The sequence below is a fragment of the Carettochelys insculpta genome, chromosome 1, assembly GCF_033958435.1.
Source record: "Carettochelys insculpta isolate YL-2023 chromosome 1, ASM3395843v1, whole genome shotgun sequence".
NCBI lineage: Eukaryota > Metazoa > Chordata > Testudines > Carettochelyidae > Carettochelys > Carettochelys insculpta.
In genome coordinates, this window is record NC_134137.1 from 68,240,615 (window position 1) to 68,263,645 (window position 23,031).

A 23,031-nucleotide genomic window follows, 5' to 3' on the forward strand; every position below is an offset into this window, starting at 1 on the left:
CACCTACTGCCTGAGCAGAGTCCCATTGATGTCAGGGAGCCTGCATAACTGCAGGAGTCCCTCCCCACCAGATCAGAATGTAGGATTAGCATCTGCTTTGTCATTGATCTTCATGGTATCATCAGAACTCCAAGATGTCTACATACACTCTTACATCTAGACTACCTGCTCTGTGCTTCCTCTCTCTCCCATCCCAAATATCACACTTTGGCATTCTAATATGTCCACCAAATACAAGGCAATGCACATCCATTAACCATATCAAGTTTGAACAGTAATAATGTACTTACATGTAAATATAGTTAAGAGGACTTAATGCAAACTTACTCACAGACTCCAATCTTTCCAACTGAATTTTGTGAAAATGAGTGGTTAGAATTGAGCCTAATCAAATCAGGCCTTGTCAGGGAGGGAAGAAGTTCCTAAACTCGACTCCCCACATGTAATTACGCACAATGTAGTTGGTTGAGTTAAAGTGACTCCCTTCCTATTCAGGGTGGTCTCCTTAGGTCACGCCTGAAGTTATCCTCTAGGCAGAGGAGAAGAGTTCTCACTGTGGCGTTGGTTACCAGATACAGAGGACTTTGATTTTTCCACATTTCCTATTCTGTCTTCAGCACTTGGCATCACGTCACGGAAAGCCTGAGCAGCATTCAGAAACATTGTATGAGGGAGTCTAGGGTGGTGGAGGGAGGGATGGTGGTGGAATGAGGGAGTCTGGGGGTAGTCCAGAAAGAGCTGTCTGCTACACAGTGTATACTTCGTTTTACCAAACTTCCATTGTGCTTTTTGTTTGAGTGTAAAACTACAGTGAGGGTAGACGCTTTGGCTGCATCTAGATTGAAGAGACCGGTTGGGAAAAAGATACACAAATGGTGCACCGCATTTGCGTATCTCTTCTTGACAGTTTTGTCAGGAGAGGCTTTCCTGACATTCGGCCCATCCACACACAGGGCCCAATGTCAGGAAAACCCCCTCTGCTTAGACAGCCCTTTTTCCTCGTGAAACAAGGAGGATTGGGATGTCGGCAGAACGCTCCCAATGTGGCAGACATCTGCGAGAGACCTCCTGTCTCCCACCAGAAGCCTGCAGTTTAGGCATAGCCTTCGAGTAAAGCAGGGAGTATCTGAATATACAGGAAAAGTCCATGAGCTTAAAAAAAAATTAAGTAAATCCTAAAAATCCAATAAAAAAAAAAAAAGAGAGACCTGACAGGAAAGACTAATCTCAGCTCTGAAAAGATGTTCCTCCTTCTCTGGTGTTGTAAAGGGGATAATGGGCTATCCCTCAACATAATTATTATTATACTTTATTTATTAGCTGCTGTGTTGGGCACTGTTCAAACACGAAGACACTTGCTCTGCTATAAGTAGTCTCAGATGTAGCTCACATATGGTACCCCATTTAGGGACAATCTGACCTCATTCTACTATTATCATCAATTAGGAAATTTGTGTAGATGGTCCTAATGACAGGATATGAAACCAATCCAAGCCTGAATTGCAGTTGTTTATATACCATGTTTAGACCATCTCCAACATGATGAATTCATAATAGGAAAAAAAGATGGTACATCCCTGGTTTACAGACTTGTGCTGTTCAGTGTAACACATTTGCCCAACCAAGCATATATTATCCTTGGATTTTATCCAAACCACTGTCTGCTTGTAAGACTATCATGTTGCTAAATAATCTGGGCCAAAAAATTGCACGAAAATTGTAATAAAATGCTTTGAACGGAAAAGACTGCTGACAAAAAAAGGAATTAGAATCTATTAGACACCAAAGCATAAAAGCATTTTTCATCCTATTGAGAGAGCTGAAAGTTTCTACTGTCAATAAAGTATTACAGTGATAGCTAAACGATGTTTTATTAGGAATCACAGAATTGTGTGCTTGCTTTAAGGGTAAAATACATTATTACATTCACCTTAATCTAAAAAACCATGTATTTATTTGAGGATATCAACAAACCTTAGTTAATTTAGCCTCAGCAACCTTCTAGGGCAGGGAAGTAGTTTAGTATCTGCATGATGCAGGTGACGAAACTACAGCAAAGAGATTAAATAACTTGCCCAAAAGTCACACTTGAAGTTCGTAGCTAAGCTAGGAATAGAACTCAAGTCTTCTATTGTGTTGGCCTTGTTCCCTCATCCTTCCGTGTTGATAAACACTAAGGGTGCATCTACACTTGCATTCCTTTTTTGAAAAAGGTATGCAAATGAAGTGAATCGAAAATGCAAATGATATAAATTTACCTATGTGGCACCTAATTTGTATATTCTAATTTTGAAAGCACTTTCAAAATAAACCCCATCTTCGAAAGAATCCTCCTTCCCTTTATTTAATGGGAAGAAGGATTCTTTCGAAGATAGGGTTTAATTTCAAAAGAGCAGCATCTACACTGGCTTTCTTCATTCGAAAGAGGCTTTTGAAATTAGAATATGCAAACGAGGTGCCAAATACGCAAATTTATACCTAATTTGAGTTTTGATTTACTTCATTTGCATACCTATTTCAAAAGAGGAATGCAAGTGTAGACACACCCTAAGAGCCAAATTTATCCCAGGTGCACCTCTAATTAAATAGAAAAAGATTTAAAAAAAAAAAAAAACAATCCTGCATAGGCTGTTAGTCCATTTAAAAAAAAAGAGAAACAGAAAGTACTCCATTTTCATTAAACTAAATATTTCAGCATGCAAAAGAAATAATAAGCCCTAAAAACTCATTTTTTTCTTTTCAAACTATTATGGTATAAAGCTTATAAATTACAAGAAAAAATACAAAACATAGGCACATTTAAAGACACAGCAAACGTTCCCCATCTGGGGTTCTTTTCGCATTAGCCCCATGTCCTCATGAATTCGCTTTGTGGCTGTCTACCTGTAGTGCTATAGAAAACACATTACTTTTCGTGCTTTCCAGTTGTATTATTTAACAGCTCTGTAGTATCAAATGCACACAGCATTTTGCAGAACCTAAGATGCCATCTGTTCTGAAGAGCTTACAGTCTAACAAAGGCATGGGCAAAATATACATTTGGATCCAGCCCACCATGGCCCAGTAGGATCCTCGGACAGGCTCCCTGCCTGCTGTGCTGCATATGCTACTCAAAGCAGCTGACTGCTGGAGCCAGTAGCCGTGTCTACACGTGCACGCTACTTCGAAGTAGCAGCACTAACTTCGAAATAGCACCCGTCACGGCTACACGCATTGGGCACTATTTCGAAGTTAACTTCAACGTTAGGCGGCGAGACGTCGAAGTCGCTATCCTCATCAGGAGATGGGGATAGCGCCCTACTTCGACGTTCAACGTTGAAGTAGGGACCGTGTAGTCATTGCGTGTCCCGCAACTTCGAAATAGCGGGGTCCGCCATGGCGGCCATCAGCCGAGGGGTTGAGAGACGCTCTCTCTCCAGCCCCTGCGGGGCTCTATGGTCACCATGTGCAGCAGCCCTTAGCCCAGGGCTTCTGGCTGCTGCTGCGGCAGCTGGGGATCCATGCTGCATGCACAGGGTCTGCAACCAGTTGTCGGCTCTGTGGATCTTGTGTTGTTTAGTGCAACTGTGTCTGGGAGGGGCCCTTTGAGGGAGCACCTTGCTGTTGAGTCCGCCCCATGACCCTGTCTGCAGCTGTTCCTGGCACCCTTATTTCGGTGTGTGCTACTTTGGCGTGTAGACATTCCCTCGCAGCGCCTATTTTGACGTGGTGCTGCCCAACGTCGAAGTTGAACGTCGACGTTGCCAGCCCTGGAGGACGTGTAGACGTTATTCATCAAAATAGACTATTTCGATGTCGCTACATCGAAATAAGCTATTTCGATGTAGGGGTCACGTGTAGACGTAGCCAGTGTGTGTCTGTGCGGCATGCCCTTGGGAGTGGGAATGCGGGGGGGTTGGTTCTCTATGCACTGCCCCAGCATAATCCTTGCAGCTCCCATTGTTTGCAAACCAGCCAACTGGAGTTCCAGGGCAGAGCTTGCAGGCGCAGACAGCAGGCAGAGAGACTCTGCCCCCTTCCTGACAAGAGGTGTGCTGCGCACACACACACACACACACGCATGCTGGCCCCAGTAGCTGGCATCTTCGAGCCGCATGTGGGTTCACAACAATCAGCGAACTTGCCCAAATCTTAGTTTTACAAGTGAGGAACTGAGGTACAAGGCAAAGAAAATTTGCCTTAAGTGGGGATTGAATCCTCAAACTCCCGAGTTTCACACTAGTGCTGTAACTAATGGGTCATTCTGTCACTCCACAGCCTTCTGTGCTCAAGAAAACACAATAAGCACACCCTCTTCTCACCCAAAGACCTGACAATAGAGAGGCTCTTCTAGAAAGAAGGTATTTTGTGGCCACTGCTACAAGGAAAAGTTACTCACACTGGGTAGTAACTGTTGTTCTTCAAGATGTTGCTCCTGTGGGTGCTCCACTTTCAGATGCGTCAGCGTCGCTGTCCCCAGAGGGCTGAAAACTTGTGCATTGCAGTCCTCCCCGCCGCCTCCGCTGCCCACATGGGCAGGGCACAGGCACCAGACGCTTGTGACACTGTGCACGTGGGGGCAGCCAGTTCCCCAGTTCTTCTCTGATCCAGAAGCCAAAGAAGGAATCTCAAGCAGAGAGGAGGGTGGATGGTGGAGCACCTCGGGGGACACCACCTCGAAGAACTTCAGTTACTACACAGGGTGAGTAACCTCTCCTTCAAGGATCCTCAGGGGTACTCCACCTTTAGGTGACGCTTGGAGGTGGGTCCTTTGGTCCATCGGCTGGTAACGACACAGGTTGGTTGAATGCAGTCTGCATCAGCACAGGTTTGTATGGCATAATGCTGAGTGAATACGTAAGCACATGACCAGGTGGCTGCTCTGCAAACATCATCAGTGGACATGCCTCAGAAGAAAACTGTAGAGGCGGCCACTGCACATGTGGAATGGGCACGAATGCCCACCACAGGTTCTTTGTTAAACTTATTGTAGGTGAGTCTTATACAGACCAAGATCCATTCGCACAGCTTCTGTTTGGAGACAGGTGGATAGCTCAGTGGCTTGAGCATTAGCCTGCTAAACACAAGAGTTGTGAGCTCAGCTCTTGAGGGGGCCATTTAAAGGATCTGTGACAAATAGATTTAACAAATAAAGATGGGGCTTGACTCTGCCAAGAGGTTAGGGGACTGGCCTCAATGACCTTCTGAGGTCCCTTCTAGCTCTATGAGATGTGACCTTTCAGCTGAGGAGACCAAGAGTTGGGTTGCCTTCTGGAATGGCTGCATCTTCTACAAGTTGGTGGACATAGAGGATATTCATGGCTCTGTCCATACGGTTGGTATGTGGCTTAGGGAAGACAAGTAAGCTGAGTCTTTGCAGTGGTAAGAGGTATGTGGAATTTGCAGTGGGTGTGGAAGACCACTTTGTTCTTGTTAAAGGTCTTATACGGTGGTTCCAGCATCAGTGCACCAATCTCTCCCATCCTCTGTGCTGAGGGGATTGCCACAAGGAAAGCTACTTTCATGGACAAGTGCAGTGAAGAACAGGTGGCTATTGGCTTGAATCATTCACCATTTTAGGGCCCTAAGGTCCCATGCAGGTATTGGCTCTTTGATCAGTGTGAAGGTGTTGTGGAGCCCTGTAAGAAACTGCTCAAGAAATGTGTGGGCTTTTTCTTTGCCAGCTGCCTGTGCCATACTGAGCAGTGGCTGTATCAAAGAGCCATTCCATCTTATGTGAGGAGGAGCAAGACCTCTCCTTCTGTTGCCTTTTTGGCCAAGCACTTGAGACTGCCCCCTTGAGCGAAGGAACCATGGTGCCGGTCAATTTCACCACCAGGGAGACAAACCCCACAGCCAGCTGAGTGCAATCAAGATGGCTCAAGCTCTGCCTTGGTGGCTCTTCTGCACAAGTTGCGATATCAATGTAAAATGGAAGAGGAGGCATTCTCCCAGCTACCCTTCCATGACATCAGTAAGACATTTCCCATCAACCCCTTTCCCAGAGCCAATCTGAAGAAGTACCAAGAAAATGTTGAGATACACATGTATCTCAGAGCTGGAAGAGACCTTGAAAGGTCATGTTATCCAGTTCCCTGCACTCAGGGCAAGACCTATCACCACCTGACAGATTTTTCTTCTTTTAAAAGTAATCTGCCCGAGACCCTTGAAAGGCTCCCTCAAGCTCAGAACCTGTGGTTTACAAGGCCAATGTTCTAACCACTGAGTTATCCCTAGCCCCAAACAACTTACCTATTTGACTGAGAGGTGAAAATGTCCCTGACCAACCCTGGGAGGTACTATTGTTCAGAACTTAATTGTGACTCTCTCATTTGTGACTTATGGAAAAACAGCAGCTAAGGCAATCTGCTAGGGAGTTTTGTACCCCAACCAATATCAACCACAGACTCAGAGGCCATTGGCGTCGAATGCCTCTCTATGCCCTTCCAGCTTTCCCTGTGCAGTGCAGACTGGCTTAGTTTCTGTAGACTAACACAGCACCAATCAACTATATCATCTACCCATTCCCTGTGAGGTCTGCTTCTCCTATTCGAACCATCCATTATGCTGAATACCAGGGTCTTGGTTTTTTGTTCGCCGTTCATTCTACAAATATGCCCAAATAGCTGTAACTTGTGTTGTATAACCTTCTGCAGTAGGTTCTCTTTTAGCTATATCTACCTATACAATTCCTCATTGGTAACTTTCTGCATCCATCCTATTCTCAGGATCTTTCTATAACAACGCATCTTGAACACCAATATTCTTCGTTGTAAATCTTTCATTGTCACCCATGTCTCAGATCCGTACAAAATGCTGCTGAATACACATTTTCAAGACACTCATCTTCATTCCTAAGCCAATCTGTTTGCTTTCCCAGATCTTACCTATCGCCTTCAAACTCGCTCTTGCTTTCTCTCTTCTAGTCGCTATTTCCTTCTTACAGTCTAGACCATACATTATGTTGCTCCCCAGATATGTGAACTTGTCTATGTTCAATATGCTGCTTGCAATTTTCCCTCTAATCTTTTCCAACCATGTGTAGAATAGTTTTTTTGTGCACTGAGGCATGTATGAAAGTGCATCACCAGCAGAAAACCAAACCTAGCTGTGGGAAATTTGCTGATGAGCTACGCACCATCTAGATTTCTCCTGAGCAGCCACAAGCGCACGGGGAACATGGACTGTGAGGGTAGGTGATGGCTGACGCACCAAATTCCACAGTGACTACTCCTATGCACAGAGGAAGAGCGCTCCCCTCCCCCTTTATAAGATGCTGTTGTAATTGGTTCACCATTATTTGGACACTTCTGGATCGAATGAGTGAGAAGGCACAATTGCAGGCTTGAGGGACCAGCACAGGTGCTAGAAAACTGGTAAGAATTCTGGACTCCCTTAGGGTTCAGATGTCTTGTGGTGTAAGATTGTCCATGCAAGCACCTGAACCCACAAGAGGTGGTGGTGGTTGCCTCAGGATTTGGTGTGAGGAAAGGAAGCCCCATCCAAACTTGTTTTTGTCTGCCAGACGAGAGTCTAAAAGGGGGCAGAAGACCTGTCACCTTGCTGTTTGTGTTGCCCTTCTTTGTTGAGAATTTGGAGAGAAGTTAGGCTTGGGGGCTGCCAAAATGAACAATGGAAAATGGTGTCACATGCAAAAGGCCATATGACTGAGAAGAGAAAGATCTATATGGCTTGCGTATCAAGAGCCATGAACCCTGTGACATTATCTAACAAGGGAATTATTGAAGCCAAACTTATCATGCAGAATTTTAGTTTTTTGAATGAAACTGTTCATATGTCTCAGATCAAGAACTGGCCTCTATCCCCCGTTGTTCTTGGGGATCAAGCAGTAAGGGAAATAGAATCCATTACACTTTCATGTTGAGGTAGGATATTTTCCATGGCTTCCCTGAGTAGAAAAGAGCACACTTCTTGTGCTATTTTCTCATGAGCTATCCCCAAAAAGGAACCCAGAAGCATGGGGGGAGAAGTGGGGCTGGTAGGGCTAGAATTTATCAGAAACCTGACCAGATAGCAACCATGAATCATCTTTAATACCAATTGACTTGTAGTTAGTACCTTCCCATTTGATGGTAAAAAGGCTTGAGACAATTTTGCCCTATTATCTCATCTATAGCATATTCTCTTAGCGGCAGCACTATATGGTAATCTCTAGATTTATGTGGATATTGCATCCTGGGCAACCCCCATGTAAGTCAAGTCTCAAGTAAATTGGACGGGTGGGTTGGGGACATCCTCGGAGTTTCCCTAGCTGGGGGAGCCGGCAGTTGCGGAAAGTGTGTAGGGGGAGGAGCCACACAGAGTTATGGGAACAAAAAGTGCACAATAAAAAGAAAAATGAAGGAAAAAGGAAATGAAAGTGAAAACATAACTGCTATAAGATAATTAACATTTTAGAATCTAGCAGAAACCTGAGAAGAAATAATACAATATTAGCATACTCACATTCTTTGAATTTATGTGCATTGCCTTGGGATGGCTTATGCCTACTCTGTGAAGGCTGCTACCAGCCCTGACATGGCATTTTTGACATCAGAATTACTGCAAAAGTAGCAAGTATTTTCAAAATATTTTCAGGTAGGTATAGAGGTGTCAAAGGGTAGATCCTGTTTTATCGTTCCTATGTGACCATAGAGCCCTTCTGCATTGGTCTGTATGAAGGTCAGAAGCTATTATTCAGACCAATTTGAACCTGCGACCCCAGGCATGAAGAAAGCTCAGTCACCCTCAGCCCCTACATGAGGTCCAAATAGAACAAACGAAGGGTTTTGATTTAACACAAGCTTTTCACAAGGGCTCCTACCATTCTGGAATCTTGAAAACCATAGAGCTAGTTCATCACCATGAGCCTGCCAGTGATTTGTTCTTTGCCCTATATTACTATACTGCTTTCATAGAAATCATTGTTGACGTAGTGCTATGAGTACTCTCTCTTAGGGATAAGGCTAGGCTTTATTGAAGATTTGTAAGCTCAAGATGAAAAGCAAATTTCAGTGGCATTCCTATCACCACATACTCAGTAGCTATAGTACTGCTACCTTTATTAGCTGCTGGATTACACCTTCTCCCATTCAGATACCAGTTTCCAGGCCAAATAGTGAGTGGATGAGCCAAATGATTGTTTTACACCTTTGGCTAATTTAAAAACACATGGAAGGTTCTTTGGTCCAATGGCACAAAACTTTAAATACATTTCCTTGCTTATGATTCAGTCATCTATACAAGGGCTCCCTTCCCACCTAAAGGCACAGTGAATGGTGGTTTTGGGCAGGAAGACTAATGATACAAACATTGCTTGTATAGTAACAGAGAGGGAGCCATGCTTTGCTTGTATGTCTGTCTCAGAAAAATTAATCAGCAAAACATACATGAGATTGTGGATGCAGGAATTATAAGATTCATGTTGAACATTTTCTTTAAAAATTGCATAGCCACAGAATCTGAAAAAAAAAAATAAACCCAAAGGCAAGTGTGTACAAAATAATTTATTACAGCATAACATATGTTGGCATTATTTTACAATAAGTTTTTCATTCAACAATTTTAAATCTAAACAGATGACACACAAAGGAGACCATTTTAATTAGAACAGTTTATTTGTCTTAATAAAATCCCCCTTCATGAACTTATATTAGGTTTAGAGGGGCTAGTTAATATTACTGAAAATATTTACATTGCAGTAAAATAAAAACAATCTGATTAAATGATCCCATTGCAATTTCCAGAAAATGTATTTTCTGTACAAGCCACAGTATATTTAAGTTTTGATAGCAGTTCTTGTAGAATGCAAAGCTGTCATATGTAGCTATTTTGTCCAGCAATATTATGCTTTAAAACAGCTATATAAGTTCAGGCTCTCACTTTGATGTTATATTTTATGCACTTATTAGTTAAATGCACAGAACACAGAATAAGAAAGAGGTTCATTGTGATTTGTAGTCTGCCTAGTTGTGCTCCCTTAAATAGTTTTTAAATATAAAATGCACTCCTCAACTACTAGTTGCTTTGTATTTGCACTTGCATGTAAAGCAATAGTTTTTAGGTAAGAGAAGTATTACAATTATTGGTTATAAGTCCACACCTAAGACTTTTAATGGAGGTATACAATAAACTTACCAGTGAATTTTTATGATCCTGAGGAGAACCATATTTCCCCACTATTGTACCATATACATCTGCCCAAAACTGGAGTAGCCTTTCCAAACCAACGAATGGCAATGAAAAAGAAAGACAGGCAGACAGATAATGGTATCTAAACACTACCATGTTCACTATTTCAGGGAATTTACATGTACTTAACTGTTTTTAAAATTTAAACCATTCAAAAACATAAGGAAACAATAGTTATGGAACAAAAGGTAGGTAAAAAAGCATTTTTGAAAACTCTCAACCACCTGTTTTTAAACCAAACCTCCATATCTACTAGTGCTAGTTCCATACACGACATACAACTGACAACAAACATGCAAACAGCCAACATTTACAATTATGTGCTTCCAAAAAAAAAAAAAAAAAGGCAAAATGACAAAAATGAAGGAAACCCAAAACAAACCACCCAACCCCACCAAACAGAAAAAGATGAAGATAGTACAAGCAGCACTTTTCAGTCTTAACTTGCTAAAATCTGCTCAACAGGTATTTTCATTAACAAGGAATTAATATATTTACTTCTATAGGTAACACCATTTGGGTGAACACAATCTTTAACGTTCATAATTTTGGGATACTGTTGTTAAAAGACCTAAAATGGTACAAGAATAAACGTGACAGATGTCGATTAGTGATAATGTTTACATAAACATTGGCAGCTCTTGTTGGATGAAAACACACTAATAGCATACTCCATTTTCATTTAGCCATCCAAATGTTTCATTTTATACTTGTAAGATATAGAAACAAAATGCATCTTGGAAAAGTAAGCCTGATCTGCATCCCACAGTCTGTAGGTATAGTCAAATATTTTATTTGTACACTACTTCAAATTTCATTGGACAGCACATCATGGTTAACGGTTGTATGATTCACTGATGCAAAGCTACTATCATCCTCATTTGTGGCGGGCATAAAGGCAGATGTAAAAGGAAACAGTTTATGGCATGCTGTCCGATACTCTTCATACTGGGTGTGGCAGCTTCCAAAGCTGCCATCAAGCAGTGCTTCCAAAACTTTTGTTAAAGTCTAAAGAAACAAAGCAAAAGTTACATTTAGTCTAGATTACTTTATTTTTATATATATATAAAAAAAAAAAAGTGGTGTTCGCTCTAAATCTAGCTAGCATGATTAATGAATTCAGTGCCCTCTACTGACAGTAAGTGTCATTGTTCTTGTTTAAAGAAATCTGAAAATATGATTTTAAACAAAAATATTCCTTCTAATAATATTCAGACAAGCTAACAGTGTACGTGTATCTTGTGCTTCACATAACATACTCAAGACTGTCTACTTGTCACTAAATGTATAAAAAGGTTACAACTAAATTTGTTTACCTTCACATTTTTGTCTCTCATAGTTTCATCTAATTTTGTAGCAATAGCAATTGCTTTCTCTTGTCTTGATTTGTCCAGGAAATACATCATCTTAGCACCTTAGGCACAAGAAAGCCACATTTGAACAGACGTTGACAACATTCTCTGGTACAATATTTGATATACTGTAGAATTATCAATAAAAACAATCCAAAAACAAAAGGAAAGATATTGTGGATTACTGCCTTCTATGGATTTACATACTAGTTTTCCCATCCATGTCATTTTGTATAAAAAAAAATTATATTTTCACATTTTACTTACTATAAGCGCTGACATGGCAAAAGTATTTTATAGTACACTAAGAGCACAAAGATTGAAAAACCTGCATTTCTTCTACAGACAAATGATATGCTCACTATAAACTTTTTCAAATTTTCACTAAAATCTTACCAGACATAGGATGTCTGATGCAAGAGTAAGCAAGGAAAAGAGGTTAACATGTATAGTGGGAAAAAAAAAAAAAATCTAGGAAACCAAGTTACTCAAATCAGCATGCTAGTTGAGATACAGATCCTTTCTCACCGTACAGTATAAGACGTCTTCTTTTAGAACCACTGTGAATTATTTAAAAAAAACACCACCACTCCAGTGTTAAGGTGAGCTGCTAGAATGATAATTAATAGTACTGGAATGTATGCCAGGTCTTTACATAAATGTGTAATTATTCTGGTAAGTTATTTAATTTGGCATCCTACTTGAATAAGTACAAGGGCATAAACAGACATTCCCCTTCTCCGAATATGAAACACACACAAATTCATAAGTACACAACATACTAGCAAGGAAAATACAATAGAAAATAGGTTTTGACCTGAAAGGTAATTATGTAAAAGCAGCAATGCCTGACTCAGATCCACTGCTGTCTGTAGTTTGGTCTGACATTTGTTTACTATATTCTTTTCTCAATAAGCCTTTACAGATTTTTGGTTCTGTAGAGCCATCGGGAATAAACACCTCAGAAGGGGCGAGTAAAATGTTTTGTGGAATCATTAAAAATAATTTATTACACTTCTGTCCAATGAAGACTATGAATGAGCACAGGGATGTTAACAAGGGCTTAATTCAGCTTGTTAGTGATGTAATTTAGTTTTTATAGTGATTATGCCGATAACAGCGTGTCTACTGCTTAAAGGGATAGGTGAGCCATGGAGCAGCCATGCCAGCTCTGGAGAAAACTTCAGACAGCAGGCAACTGCTGGTAATCAGCCAAGCCAGCTGGGCAACATCAAGAGATCGGAGCTGATGATTCCCAGCTTGAGGATATAAAGGAGGACCTCAAGGTCTAAGTGAGAGCTTGGGAGATGGAAAGGACTACAAGTACAATCTCTTTGCTGTAGAACAGTGGTTCTTAACCTATACTGAAGCCTGCACCCCCCTTCAGTTCTCAAAATATGTTCTCACACTCCTTGTCAAAAAAATCAAATATGTTCTCGCACCCCTTATCAAAAATGGAGATGGGGGGGCCTATCACTTTTAAATGCATATTCAATATACGCAAAGTACTTTCATGTTATTACTCACCACAAATAATAGTACAGTAGGTGTAAAAAAACCACACAGGTACTATCAAGAGACATTGCGGAGTTTTGCTGTGGAAGTAAACTGTAACTGACACACTAACAATTAGCGGTTAACTTAACTCAAACAAAGCCACTGTGCTGCTACATCATCATCTGCACATGCGTCAAGAAATACCCCACAACGCGGTGTACACTATTTGGTAGTGACATAGTTTCACTACAATTAGCTTAAAAACTTAAAAATAAATTTGTCTGACTATTACAGGTCACTAAAAAAATGTATAATGTTAATAAATAGATTGTTTCATCAAACCTAAGTAGTTGTGCTTACGTGCCTGTGCTTAATTTGTGTTTTCAATGAGTCACCTTCTAAAAATATCTGGCATATCTCGTACCCCCAATAAAGGGCATCATGCACCCCAGGTTAAGAACCACTGCTGTAGAAGAAGATTGTGAGGGGGCAAGAAGCCATGGGGATCCCTCTGGAGCAGTGAAAGTCCTTATTAGTAAGATGCCAAAGGTCAGAGGACCCCATAGCACAGAAGGGAACAGGATGATTTTGTTGTTTCAAGGTGTCTTTACTCCCGCTCAAAAAAAAAAAACAGAATCACAGGGCTGGAAAGGACCTCAGGAGGTCACCTAGTCCAGCCCCCTGCTTCAAGCAGGATCAACCCCCACTAAGTCATCCCAGCCACAACCTTGTCAAGCTGGGACTTAAAAACCTCGAGGGATGGAGAATCCACCACCTCTCTAGGCAATGCGTTCCAATGCTTCACCACCCTCCTGGTGAAACAGTTTTTCCTAATATCTAACCTATACATCTCCCTCCAACTTCACACCATTACTCCTTGTTCTGCCATCTGACACCACTGAGAACAGTTTCTCACCCTCCTCTTTAGAGCTCCCCTTCAGGAAGTTGAAGGCTGCTATTAAATCACCCCTAAGTCTTCTCTTCTATAAACTAAACAAGCCCAAATCCCTCAGCCTATCTTCACAGGTCTTGTGCTCCCACCCGTTAATCATTTTTGTTGCCCTCCGTTGAACCTGCTTCAGCAAATCCACATCCTTTTTATACTGGGGGGCCCAAAACGGGACACTCTTCAGCATCTCCTGTTATCCTGCCTACACAGCCTTGAAGCAAGGTTATAACAGAACTGGGTCTGGCCACCTGTGTTCCCAAGAATGGTGATTTAGCACCCCCGCCCAGCCTCCAGTGCCCTAGACAGAAAATACCATTCAGCTTGCCTTGCAGATCCCAGTATTGAGAGTTCTAAGAGACATACAGACTGCAGTGAAGGTCAGTGGGAAATCCCAAACTTGACTACAGTAAAACAGGTGATAGTGTGAAAAGTTCACCTACATTACAACCTCAGACCATCCTTTTCTCCAACAACCCTACCCTCTAAATAGACCATCTAACAGAACTGAATTGTAATGCTCCATAAAGCATTAATCTTAGTCTGTGTCACTATAATACTCTGACTGGTGTGCTACGGGCCAAATGAAACTGGCTGGATCTGGCCAACGAGCCATAGCATCCTGCTCCTGACTTAACGATAAATGACTAGTAAAACAGACATTTGGCCAGAGTGAGATTACGATTCTGTATATTCAGGGATTAGGGCACCTAGCCAGGATGTCCCAAATCCAGTCCTCTTGCTCTAATTACTCATTATTTACCTACAGAGGAACAGCTTCAACTAAGTTAGAAGGTGGAAACACCAAATCAAAATATCCTATAGCTCACTAGTCACCACACTCTCCTGAGACATGGTAACTCCCCTGCTCAAATCTATTCTCCACACTCAGAAAGAAAGGAAATTTGGATCAGGGTTTTCAACCTCTTAGGCAAATGCTGTAATCAGTGGGCTAGAAGTTATAAGATGGTCACCTTTTCCTCCTCCTATGTTGTATAGAAAAAGGTAGACTCATTCCAGGAAGTATCAGCATAGGTCCCTCAACCATCTTACTCCAAGAAATGAGATCCTGGTTTGTAAAGTGCAAATAGAGACAAGCACAAGAGTCAGGCTGCCTGGAAGCACATTTCCATCAGAGGAGCAGGGCTTAACCCATCCGCTTCTCCTCAGCATCTCCTATTATCTTGCATACACAGCTCCCCATCTAGTTATGTTGGGTCCCTATTTGTTCCCTAACATTGTATAGGAGTCTAAATATCCACCTTGGCTTTGTAGATTGCAATGCTGTTTCTGTGACTGTCTAAGGACCTGAAAGTTAAGTGCACTGATGCTGAACACTGAACATCCTGAGTGTCTTTGTGGAACCCACTATAATACATATGATAAATATGAAGCCTCTTCTGATGCTCAAGCTACTGAAAGAGAGATGTTTTATTGTCTCTCCCTGATACCACTATCTCCTTCTGGGGAGGAGATCTCTTCCGGCTAAGATATTTTTATCCAGAACCTTCTAGCCATTGCAAAGATGACAGAGCTCCAATCCTTTGCCCTGCTCTTTGCCCTTTGTGTGTCTTACTTGACCACTTCTCAGCAGGAACAGCAAGAGCAGTGCCAAAGTGACGATTCTTTACTCTTCCATAATTATCCACCATTGTGGCTCTCAAAGTTACTAGCCTTGTTCAATATTATGTTGCTGCTGCCTTGCAAAGCTATGAATAAAAGCAGCACAACAGCTGAGTGGAAACACAGGAGTGAGGATTCTTCACATTACACAGATTTTTTTTTTTTTGAGACCATAAAAGGTAAGAATTTTCTGTTATTTTAAAAATAAAACCTGTAGAAATAGAAAAAGCTTCCCACATGAGGCCGGGGGCAAGTGGATTATTAAAGCCTTTCAAACAAACAAACAATTTTTATCTGAGACTCTGGCATATTCTAATCAGAATGAATTATGGAGAAAGACAGACATTAGCTGGATTATCATCATCATCAATTAACATTTTCATACCATCAAAGGAAACAAACCTGACAACAAATGCAGAATAGAGGTAGCATTATGTTTGAGAAACTCTTCATTAAAACTTTCCAAGTCTTTGTTAACAAAGATTTTCTGCATTTCTTGAATTAGGACCTTGTTCACAATTTCTGGGAGATTACTATGATCAGATACTTAAAAACAAAAGAAAAAAAAAAGAGTACTGTTACTACTATTGTTCCAGAGAAACTTTACTTGTAGTAATATACCACATTAGTACATATACACAGACAGAATACTTAAGACAGTATTTTACCATCTTTGATTTTCAGCAAAACATCAGATGGTTTCAACATGTTCTGATGAAATTCTGAACACTTTGTAAATAAATAATGCTATTTTTTGCCACGCACAGATACTTAATTTTAAATATATTCATGCTTGTATAATATTTAGACACCATAAATTATCTATAGCTGCATCATTGTACATACCACATTTAGAGAATTTAATCAAACATTCGTGTAGCCATGGGTTATTACTGTTGATAGCAAAAGCCCTCTTGACAGACTGCAACATTAATAGAAACTTTCCTGTGCCAAAAAACGAGAACCAAAACACCAAAACCAAGATTATTTACTTTTCTTACCACTTGAAATTTCACTGCAGACAACTACATAAATCCTTCACTCTCTCATAAACATACTCAGAGGAGCCAATAACCTTTAGATTTAGTTAAAAATAAGTTATGTACAATTTGTCACCTCTTTTCAGAAATTTTAAAAAAATTAATGTTTTCACACAATGACAATAGCAATATTTTCTGAAAAATCCAGCAACCATTCAAAAGTATTGAAGTGTCCAGCTTTTTCAGAAAGTAATGTCCCTAAATCCTTTGTGGTCATCTAATGCACTAAGTCTTATGCAGAACTGTCTCATCTGCACTCTCAATACCCAATTATAAAATACATATATAAATTACGGGAACCTTTAACTTTATTCTTCTCTGAAGGAGGTGATGCTCACTGTTATTAGCAACATGGCATCAGGTATGCTAATCTAAATTTTTAATGGCTGAAGAATCACAACGTTAAATACTTTTTCCTCCATATCACACCTCATTAGCATATAATCACAAATTCCTTTAAAGTCAGGTTTAAGAACAATATGCAGACAAAGAAAGATGGCATAGTACATATTAAGCTTTCTGTAATGTTTATCCACAAAGTCTGGGCAAGACAGAAACTTTAATCTCAGTAAGTTAGTAAATGTAGCCTACATGTATGCAAAAATAGGTTGAAAAAAAAAGGACTACAACATTTGGAGAAAAAAATTAAAATTGCAAATACTTTACCTTTTCTAAAATATATTTCAAATGCTAACAGATGTGTGTCTATGTTGTCTGCAACAAGATTCTTAAGTGGCATAAGGAACTTAATTGCTTCCTCTAACGGATTTTCAACCTGTTTTAATAGAAGAGAAAATTAAGGTTACATCAGTAACATACATCTTTTAAGATGATAAAGCTTTCCACGGAATTTGACCACAATGCAGTGACAGACTAGCTTGCTGGGTTTTTTGAACACACACACACACACACACACACACACACACACACACACACACACCCTTGTTCCAATATTCACAGTACACAAAGAACGCTGCAATCACCTATCTGATTTCTGGGATGCTGGCACACAACATGAAAATCTTAATTTATATTTAAGAATCCATTCTCTACAGAGTTTAAGAGATTACATAGACAACCAGTACACCATGAAGACACCAGTCAGAAGTAAAGTGAACCAAGAAAACCGTATTTGAAGAAAACTCACATATCACTGTTCTTTTCTGACCATTTTAAGTTGACCCCAGGTTTTAGCCGTGTGGTATTATGCCACGTATTTCAGAATGGTACATTTTAGCTAATATCTATAGCGATGACAAGAATGAACTGCTGAACTAATTTATAATTAGAAAAGTAGTTTCAGATGTTTACAAACAAACATACGTAAGTCTTCATGTCAGATTTTGTGGCTGTCAATCAAATTTTCCAACTTTTTTCCTCTACTCTGTTGCTGTGTGAAAGACCTATACACAAGTGACAGGGAACACTGGCTGTACAGAAGAACAAAAACGTGACAATGTCTAGATACCTGATGCGACTATCATGGTGACGAGCATCATCTCATTGTTTCCTTGTGCTCCCTCTCCAATTCCACTTAGTCTTAGACTGAGCTGTCTGGTACACAGGCTACAGCTACACTATGAAATAGAGTCAAATTTAATAAAGTCGACTTTTTCCACTAGATTTTATAAAGTTGAGTTGTGTCCACACCTGCTCACAAAGTCGACTTAGTGCATCCCCCCTAAATTACAGTTTGACTGTTGCAGCAGTGCATTGTAGGCACCTATCCCACAGTTCCTTCATCACATTTGCATTTTGGGTTTCTTTGCTGGTGCGTTATGGGAAGAAAATGCCCCTTAAGTTGTTTGGGAAGTTATCACACACCCATGAGTGCATTGCGCCCCCACTCCCCCTGCCATTGAATCTCTTCCCCCAACGAGAGAAATTTTTTGAGTAGTTCACATTACAGAAAGAGGCAGCTTTTACAAAAGAGTTTTGCAAGAGACTTCAAATTAACACTAAGTACAAATGGAGAGAGAGATAAGCTGAAGGAGACAGGTTTGAACTAGAGAGAGAGAGAGCCACCACCACACAGAGGTGAAGAACAGCCATTTTTCAGAAGTTTCTTCCCCACCCTGTGAAAATACACCAAACAGGAATAGTTCAAAGTGGGTCTATGTGACCAGTGAAAGATTTCATATTATTCGCAGGGAAAGAAGATACAATGACATGAGAAGGAAGAATATGCAGTCCCAGAAGGCAATGATGCCCAGTGGTTAGTGTGACTAAAAGACTAAAGAGCAGGAAAGACTCAGAGGGCACTAGTGTCCAGTGGTTAGCAACTTTTCCTCTGGGAAAATACACCAAAACAGGAATGGTTCAGAAGCTGAAGCCCATGAAGCGGAACAAAATGGGTCTGTGTGACTAGTGAAAGATACAATGACATAAGAATGACTCAATATGGAATAACAGAGGACACTGTGTCTAGTGGTTAGCATGATAGAAGGAGCCATTACAATGATATCTCCAACAGGAGGTGGAGACCATTAGAGTAGTAGCTCCAGACTCATTATGAATCCCCAAAACTAAACAGAAGAGAAAAAAAGAATCCCAGAGAGTGCTGATGTCTAGTGGCTGCTGGAAAGAGATATTCCTCCATCAAAAGTAGTTGTGGTTTGAGAAGAGAAGAAAAAGTTAAGGAAGCGTTATAACATAGAAAACTTGAGGAAAGAATTAAGGGATTCCCTGCCTCTTCTGGTAAAGAAGCTCTAGCTCAACTGCCTCTGTGGGAGAGGGAAGGAGGAGAAAAAGCCCACAAGCTCCATTCCTTCATAGGAAATCCTCCAAGCTACATGCTTTGGGAAGAGAGAGTATTCCGTATGCCCTCCAGTCACATTCTGCTGCCAATCCCAATGATTCCTGAGCCAGGCTGGCACCAGTTGGGTGCTCCCAGAAATGCCAAAAGGAGGTGAAAGACAATTCATAACAAGGTTATTTTTAAAAGTCATGGTCTGCATAACGTGGCAGCCACGTGGCAGCCGCACAACAACTTAATGGGGGCAGCCCTGTAAAACATAGATTACCAACTGCTGCAGAATATCCCCATTTTGGTAACCTTAGTATTTCTTGCTAGCCTTGGGAGGTAACAACAAGGGTAAGTCCTCTCAAGCAGTGAAACCCCACATGGGAAAGGGCACTGTGTTGTCTGAAAGCATGGTCCGCACTGCCTGGACACCATGTAGCGTGGTGGGGCAGGGGTTAGCTATATGGTGGTGGGGGAGGAGGCTAGCCCACTAGCCGCATGGCACTTGGGGGGGTGGGGAGAGAAGGAGGGCAGACATGTAAAATATGAAATGCAGAAAACAAGTTTCTTGGCCCCTCCTGATAAATCCTGTGCTGGGAAGAAGCCTTTCCAAGCAATGAAACTCCACGCTGGACAGGGCATACCACTGTCTGCTGGCACGGTTCATACAGCCCAGCAGTCACGTAGCATGGGGGGGAAGGTTGATTTTCACCTGGTGCTGCTGAGCATCCCTGGTGTTTATTAAGCACAGATTCATCCACCCACACAGAAACGAGATCCTGGATCTCCTGATGGCTGCATGCTGGGGCTCTTTTGCGACCCTGGGAAATCATGGCTAGATGCAATCACTCCTGATGTCTCGTAGCCACAAAGAAAATGAATTCACATTCCCAGGTTTCCTGATACCTACTTCCTGAATACCTGGAGAGCAGTGGAGGTGAATGTGGCCAGAACCAATACATTTGGGGCATTATGGGATACCTCTGGAGGCCAATAAAATCAATCTGAAGTAACGATGTATTCACACTAGCATTAATTCAATCTTTTAAAATCAAACTTGGCGTTACACTGCCTGGGAGGAGCAGGATGAGAAAAATCCACCTTGATGTCCCTGAAAAATCAACCTATTGGTATTTGCAGTAAAGACAAACACATTGTAAAAGTTGAGCTAAGTGCCTTAAAATCAACTTTATGGGGTAATGTAGACAAAGCCACAGACTAAGGGGTTGTTTGTTTGTTTCAAAACACATAGGGTAATCAAACTGCTAACAAATGCACAAAAGAGAGAAAAAGAGAGGGAAAAGAGAGTTACCATTTTTCTATAATCTATAAGTGCTATAAAAATTGTAGGCAATTTTGCATAAAATGATTTTTAAATGGATGTCACTTTAAAAGGATTTTTAAATTCACTTTAAAAGAAGATTTCCCATGTTATAATCTTCCAGAAATATGGAAGAGTGGTGGCCAAAGGAAACAGTGTAAGTATATGAAATATCTGTAACAAACAACAGTGCTTACCCTTTCCAGTTTTTCAGGAACTAGTTCTTCCTTAGGACCACTAGTTTCCTCCTCCTCTTCATCTCGTTTTTTCTTTTGATTTTTTTGCTGTCGTTCTCTTTCTGAATGCTTTCTCTCCTCTTCAAGTTTGGCTTTCTTCTGTGCTCTCCGCTGCTTGCTAAGCATTTTCTTCAGTTCTTTGGCCGAAAGGTTTTCTAAAGATAAAAGAAAACCATTTAAATTAACATCTGATTAGCATGTTATTAACACAGACTCAATTTCAATAACCACCATGCTGAAAAAAAATATATGGGCATCTCTGTGTTTTTCATAAATGGAAAGCAGAGAGGCACTTAAGCCAGGTCTACACTAAAGTGGAAGGTCAAATTAAGGTACACAATTCCAGCTACATTAATTACATTGCTGGAGTTCATATACCTTAATTTGGGCTTCTGTTCCGTCTCCACTAAGGGAAGTTGCCAGGAACATTTGCTCCCATGAATGTCCCTTACTTCTAATGGGGGGGAGGAGTATAGTGGTGACGCGAGTGCCCTGGAAGTTTCATGTAGCACATGCCTACAAGGTGCACTAAATCAAATTCCACAGGATTGACCACAGCAGCCTCATTATTCCCAGAAGTGTAGACAAGGCCTTATGCAAGAATTTCAAAAAAGAAAGATTTTCACTTCTTAGTAAAATGAACCAGTTACTACTTTGTTCAATATTACTGGATATTACATTTCCAAGACAAAACATCTTGTACTCTTAAATGCTAAGGCTATGTAAAGACTATAAAAATGAAAGTCCAGAAACTGAGAAGTAGTCATTTAAAACCCAAGTCAGATAAAATGTAAATGTAAATTATGTACAGTATTTATGTAATGGGACATAATTAAGAGACTGCACTCTGACAATGACTTTCACTCAACAATTTCAGGTGTCCCATCTAAAGTTGGATAACATTTTTTGGAAGATAAATTTAAATTAATCTATTATACTTGGCTTAATTTCATCTTAATACCCCTAATATCTACTGCAAACCTCCTGAAACATTCATATTACACTGGACTTTTTGTACCCTTTACATATACTTATGTAGACTATCATAAGTTACATACAATATTCTAGCTGCACTTTCCCTGGTGCAGGAGTGGGAAGTATCTTCAGATATTTTGTGAGCATGCTGCACTGAAGAAACTCAGAACTAGTTTATTCATCATTATTACCCCTTAGATCCCTCACATTTACATGAAGAAAATATTTTTCCCAGCAAGTACCAGTTTAAAATTTCCCAGATACATTCATTTGCATTTTGTCAAACTGAAGCTCAATTTATTTTCTATACATGGCACTAACATCTTTAGATCTCTCTGCAGGTTTCCTCCAGACACAGTGGTATCTGCAAACTCCTACAATGCAATGTTGTATTTATAAATTATAGTAGATTATTAATGTATTTGGTCCAACATCAATTACTGCAGCAAGCCATTGTTCACCTTTCCCTAAACTCAATACATGATTTTTTGATCACCACCTTTTCATTTATAATTTTCTTAAGATTTAATGGTCTTCCTATCTAAAACAAGATAGATTTTATATATACTAGGGACATAAAACCCTGTTTGTTTAGTTAATGGGTTATAAGTTAGGTTTAACCAGTTAATCAATTAAGTGGGGAGGGGGTCAAATAAGTTGGTGAAGCCACTCCAGCCTGGCTTTCGATTCTGGCTGGGCTGGAGTGGCCTTCCTGCTGCAGACAGGGGCTGCTCTGGCCATGCTGCAGCATCCCCCACACACAATGACCCTGATCAAATATTCAAGGACAGAAAAAGTGAAAACTTCTCTATGTTACAATATGGTAGGATTCTATACACTGTAACATTATTTAGCTTGGAAAGTTTTAATTTGTGTTATGTATTCATACTAGTCAGCACTACTGCCTAGGTACCTGAATTCACTTCTTGTTCCTTGCTTTCATTGGTTAGGGGATTGTCATGTAGTTTCAAGTAGATTTCAATTGCTGATCGAGCTGCCTTGAAATAGAAGGCATGTTTCCTGAGAACATCTTCCAATCTCAGAAGGTCTACATAGGCTCGAAGAGTCATCTTTCTCATGCAGTATGTGTGGAAATCAAATTGATCATCTGTTATCTCAAAAAAATGC

General features: G+C 40.6%; 1 protein-coding gene across 1 annotated transcript in view; it reads right to left on the bottom strand.

Annotated features, from left to right (window-relative positions):
• Positions 1 to 9,467: 9,467 nt before the first annotated feature.
• NAA16 (N-alpha-acetyltransferase 16, NatA auxiliary subunit) overlaps positions 9,468 to 23,031 on the bottom strand; it is a 125,149-nt gene continuing 111,585 nt past the window's right edge. The window contains exons 14-20 of the mRNA XM_074988488.1: positions 22,817 to 23,030; positions 20,890 to 21,083; positions 17,295 to 17,403; positions 16,435 to 16,533; positions 15,991 to 16,134; positions 11,487 to 11,584; positions 9,468 to 11,178 (exon numbers count right to left, since the gene is read on the bottom strand). Of these exons, the coding sequence (XP_074844589.1) occupies positions 10,978 to 11,178; positions 11,487 to 11,584; positions 15,991 to 16,134; positions 16,435 to 16,533; positions 17,295 to 17,403; positions 20,890 to 21,083; positions 22,817 to 23,030 (1,059 nt within the window). The 3' untranslated portion in view covers positions 9,468 to 10,977. The remainder of the gene's footprint in view (positions 11,179 to 11,486; positions 11,585 to 15,990; positions 16,135 to 16,434; positions 16,534 to 17,294; positions 17,404 to 20,889; positions 21,084 to 22,816; position 23,031) is intronic.